This window comes from Osmerus mordax, chromosome 13 (assembly GCF_038355195.1).
Source record: "Osmerus mordax isolate fOsmMor3 chromosome 13, fOsmMor3.pri, whole genome shotgun sequence".
NCBI classification, from domain to species: Eukaryota; Metazoa; Chordata; class Actinopteri; order Osmeriformes; family Osmeridae; genus Osmerus; species Osmerus mordax.
This window is the reverse complement of record NC_090062.1, coordinates 120,220-125,315: the sequence shown is the minus strand read 5'-3', so window position 1 is coordinate 125,315 and position 5,096 is coordinate 120,220. Positions and strand designations below refer to the sequence as shown.

General features: G+C 42.5%; 1 protein-coding gene across 1 annotated transcript; it reads left to right on the top strand.

Moving 5' to 3' along the window:
- Positions 1-3,978: 3,978 nt before the first annotated feature.
- Positions 3,979-4,767, top strand: LOC136955660 (uncharacterized). Its single transcript, XM_067249396.1, has one exon. It carries the CDS (start codon positions 4,021-4,023, stop codon positions 4,765-4,767), a length of 747 nt encoding a protein of 248 aa, XP_067105497.1. The 5' UTR covers positions 3,979-4,020.
- The last annotated feature ends 329 nt before the right edge of the window (positions 4,768-5,096 follow it).

Sequence of the window (5,096 nt, the reverse complement as noted above, 5' to 3'; positions counted from 1 at the left end):
CATAGTTGGTACAGAAGAAGCAAAGCCAAAAGCAAGGGCCAAAGCTACACAAGAAGCAAAGACAAAAGCAAAGGAAAAACCTACAAAAAGGAAACAGCTACTGAAGAAGCAAAGACAAAAGCAAAGAGAGGGGGCTCCCCTCTCTCCTTGGTTGAGTGTTGATAGGATGTGAGTTGTTGGGCGACTTCAGAAAACATGAACACGTGCTAAAACGATGGGCGTGTTTGGCTCAATTACGCCTTAATTAAACACAGGGGAGTGAGAGGGGTATGGCCTGGAGAGCCAATCACAATCCACAGGAGGTGGACAAGCGCCTTCCTCCAAATCCCTATAAAACTTCCTGTTTGGCTCAATGAGCTCAGTACTTTTCTGAGGAAGCCTTGATGAGGTGAAACATTAAAAGCTCTCTCTTCTTTTAAAAACTTCTTATTCTTGTATTCTTTTATGGGGGGAAAACAACTTTTAGCTCTTTTTAATCCTATGGTTTTATTCAAAATCTTTGAACTTTAAGTCCTTTTAAAGACCAATTTTCTGCACATTTGGCACCCAATATATAGCACTTTATAGGCATTGGGCACCTCCTGAGTTGGCTCAGCATCATTCTTTTGGTGTGTTAGTGGGGGTGGATAAAATTTTCATACACTTTCTTTTTTGGTTCAGAACCTCTTATTCAAAGCACAGTGTGCAGGGTTATAGGGGCTGGCCAAACAAAGGGTTTATTTACACTAAACCTACCTAAGTGCTATTGGGGCAAATGAGGAACCCCATCAAAGTTTTTTTAGAAATGCTTTAATAAAAGCCAACTTATTTTATGTGCAGTTGAAGGACTAATAGGAACACACCATAGGAAACAGTAGGGATGGGCAAACATAGAGAAGTTGCTGTTCCATCGTGTCTCCACTTCAGCTGTGGCCTGTCCATCTGTCTTTGGACAACTGCCAACCTGTCCTTGGCTATACAACTTGTTTTAAATAATGTTACAATCCTCCTTGCTTTTGAGCGGATCGCTGCCATATCAGGAGTATCATCAAGGGCCTTTTTCGCCACTAAGTTCAGTGTACGGGCAAAACATGACTTATTTTCATTAGTGAGGCACAGAGAAGCAAATTTGATGCATTGTCGGTAACAAGACACCTGAATCTGCCTTGCAGACCCAAGTCTGCTATGAGAAAATCATTTGCATCCTTAATATGCTGTGCTGTGTGTGTTCCAGTGAACTCAGGTACACCCAGCAGTCTTGAACATAATTCATCTTCTTTGGTGAAGTGGCATGTAACGCCCAGGTATGAATCCATGTTATTGGAGGTCCACAAACTGCTCAGCTGTCACCTTCTCCTTGGTGTGGTATTTCTCACACACATTGGGCCTCATTCTCGAACGCAGTTAAGAATTTAAGAAGGAATTTCTTCTGAATTGGATTTAGGAAAACATTTGGCATTCATGAAAGTTTTCTCATCTGGGATTTGTTCTGAACTTCAGTAGAATTTCCGAACTCGAAATAGCAGTCGTAAATCGCCCAGAGTTGTCTCAAATGCGATTCCTTAAAAAAAACACAAGATGTGCAAACGCATTTAAGTAAACTCTCCATGTTAGAAGTGTTAATGAATTTGTGAGAAATTGTTAATGATTGCGTTCACATCAGCTCTACAGACATCCTCGGATTAAAATAATTATAATCATTTACCTTGCTTAGTGTGCACACTGTTAGATCCAGTGGAGAACAATTCCACTGCTCATCTTACTAGTATCAGAATGGGATTTATTCGCCATGAAAGTTTGCACAGACAAGGAATTTGCTTTGGCAGGAAGGTGCATACAATAAACATGATGTTTATTGTATGTTTAAACGTATGATGTTGTATGTGACAAATAAAACCATTGCACTTGACAAATAGAACCATTAACTTGCACTTGAACATCATATAAATTCAACCAGGCCATCCAATTATCACTGATCACTCGACCTTTTTAAAGGGACGAGTGTGCACCCTAGGCATACAATATGGCACAATTGCTTTTCGCTTGGACATAACTTACGTTCCTGTTGCTTTCCTAATTGTGTCGATTCTGACTGCACACGTCACTGCTGTTGCGTGCCCTTATAACACAAGCTCTTCTCCTGTCTGGCCCCCCAATGGTAGAATCAACTCCCCACCTCCATCAGGGACACTGACTGTCTCGCCACCTTCAAGAAAAGGCTAAAGACGGATGTCTTTTTCTTACGTTGTTTTTCAGAAGCCCGTAAGAAACATTCCAGAAGAAACTTCAGAAAATGTTCGAGAATGAGGCCCAATGATCTTTAACGCTCTTCTTGTTAGAGTGTAGGCTGGATCCAGCCCAACAAATACTCTGAAGCCCTCATCCTCCACCACAGAAAACGTCTGTAAATCCTTCTCTACCATCTCCACCAGTGCATTATCAAGTGCTTGTTTCCTGGCTGTCAAGACAAATAATCGTTTGAATATGTATTAACCATTTAACATATTAATTGTATTGTAACTTTCATACATATATAATTATGTACAACTGCTGAACATTATATGACTGTATTGTGTAAGCAATCATACCTCGTGGTAGGACCGCAGGCCTCCCAGCAGCATACTCTGCATTGGGTGCAGGTGGGTTGGCCAGCCCTGGGTGCTTAGCATACAGATGCCTTAACATTAAAGAGGTATTGTTACAATATCACAAATGCATAGAGCATTGCAAACACTGCACCTTGTTAGGGGAGACCATATCAAAGTGCTCCCACATAAAGGACCTTTGTCTCTTGTTGGCCCTATTCTGCATTTCTCCAGCTAGCACTAGGCCTACTACAAACTCTAGTCAGACAGCTGAGCAGTTAGGGAATCGGGCTAGTAATCAGAAGGTTGCCGGTTCGATTCCCGGCAGTGGGAAATGACGTGTCTTTGGGCAAGGCACTTTACCCTACTTGCCTCGGGGAGAATGTCCCTATACTTACTGTAAGTCGCTCTGGATAAGAGCGTCTGCTAAATGACTAAGTATAACTAATACTGAATATAAACTAACTATGGAAACACACAATGAACTAAACTAAGGCAGCACGATAAAGTACACTAAAGCTAATATTAATAACATATATTTTATACACACCACACAGACAAATGAACAAAACAGGATTTCGCTAATGGCACACAAGTAACTAACTTTCTCGATCTCTCACAAATCTCTCAACCAAGGTCTCACGCATTCAAAATGTTTGCCGCCTCATTTTATACCCTGACACATCTGAGTCTTTTGGCAAGTGCCAGAATATTCACTTATTTATCTTGGGGTAATCATTTAACATGAACATAGCGGACTAGTGCCAGTGCAACTCCAACCCAGCAATGGGTGAGACCTTCCCTAAACCTAACCCAGCCAGAGCCTAGTCCCAATGTAATTTTTTTTGATTGAATATTACAATTCCCCATTCTTTACCTACCTTGGTTGAGTGTTGATAGGTGAGTTGTTGGGCGACTTCAGAAAACAGGTGCTAAGTCGTGCTAAAACAATGGCAGTGTTAGGCTCAATTAGGCCTTAACCCTTGTGTTGTGCCTTCGGGTCACATGACCCAAAGGTTCATAACGAACCATCGTTGTGTTTACCCATTTTTACCCAATACAAAAACAAATACAAATAATTTTCTTTTAACCTTTGCAATGTGGGGGGTCTGAGACAGCCCAACGGTTAAAATAAAATGCTTCACTTTGTTTTTGTATGCGGTAAAGTTGTCGCAATATGCTGCCGTTTGTATAACATAGGTGGATGTTATACAAGCTTTTGTTCTTGCTCCCTGTTAATCGAATATATATATATATTACTTAATTTATTCATTTATTTTGTCCTTCCCGATTTAACCTATACATTTACTATCTTACTTATAGGTTTACTCGGCGCGGCTTTCTTCGCGGATTTCTTCCTTGGAGCCCGACACTACTGTTCCTGTTGAACTAGCCAACTCAACGCTCTTGACGGATTTCCTTGGCTGGCATAAACTATTAACGTAAGTTAACTATAATGTCTCACACCCACTCACATTGTCCTACATGTGTCATTTTGCTCGAAAAGTTGACTCTGTTAGAGAGTCGCGTTCAGTCGCTTGAGGAAGAACGTATGCTAGTAACTTTAGATGCGACTGGCGCAACATCACTGGCAGGGAGTCCTAGCGCTAGGGAGGACTCAAGATCAGCCCCACCGGTTTCACCTTTGCAGCATGGTGGGAGTGGGACTCCTCAGACGTTAGTGATCGGTGACTCCATCACTCGTAACATTAGATTGGAGCAACCAGCGACAGTTTACTGTGTACCTGGGGCCAGAGCTACCGACATAGAAGCTAATCTCAGGGTGCTGGCTAGCACTAGGGCTAAGGCAAAGGCCCAAGCTAAGGCACATGGCGCACGCACTGATGATAGGTATGAGAATATTGTCATTCATGTCGGCACCAATGATGTTAGGCTAAGGCAGTCAGAGGTCACGAAGGTTAATATAGCTCGGGCATGTGACCTTGCTCAAAAGATGTGTCGGCATCAAGTAATAGTCTCTGGCCCACTACCTGTTAGGGGGACTGACGAGATCTACAGCAGACTTGTCTCTCTTAACCGCTGGTTGGCTCGCTTCTGTTCAGAACAGGGTTTAGGATTTGTAGATAATTGGTCTAGTTTCTGGGCCAAACCTGGCTTGTTGAAAAGTGACGGGCTCCATCCGAGCTGGAGAGGTGCTTTCCTATTGTCTAGGAATATTGAAGCTATTTTAGAGCAGGCCTGACACTCACTAGAACAAGCCGGGCTACAGTCTCTTAGAGAGTCTGATAGGTATGCTGTGAGCTGTTGGGGGCCCGATAGCCTAGCTTGTAGTGTAATCAGTGGGGTTGCTGATATCGTTTCTCCCATTGAGACGGTGTCGGTCCCCCGCCCTTTCTCTAAATTTCGGCCTTCAAGTATTAGGAATTATACCAATTTAATATGTATTCAGCCTTGCTCCCCCGTTGCGCTTCCTACTAAGTTTTCTGATGACAGTGCCACCTTCTCAGAAGAATTATCTACGTCTAAATCTGCCAAAAACCCATACTGGAATGTTGGGCTCCTAAACATCAG

Coding starts and splice junctions, on each gene's coding strand:
- LOC136955660 (XM_067249396.1), top strand. CDS start 4,021: ATGTCTCACACCCACTCACATTGTCCTACATGTGTCATTTTGCTCGAA.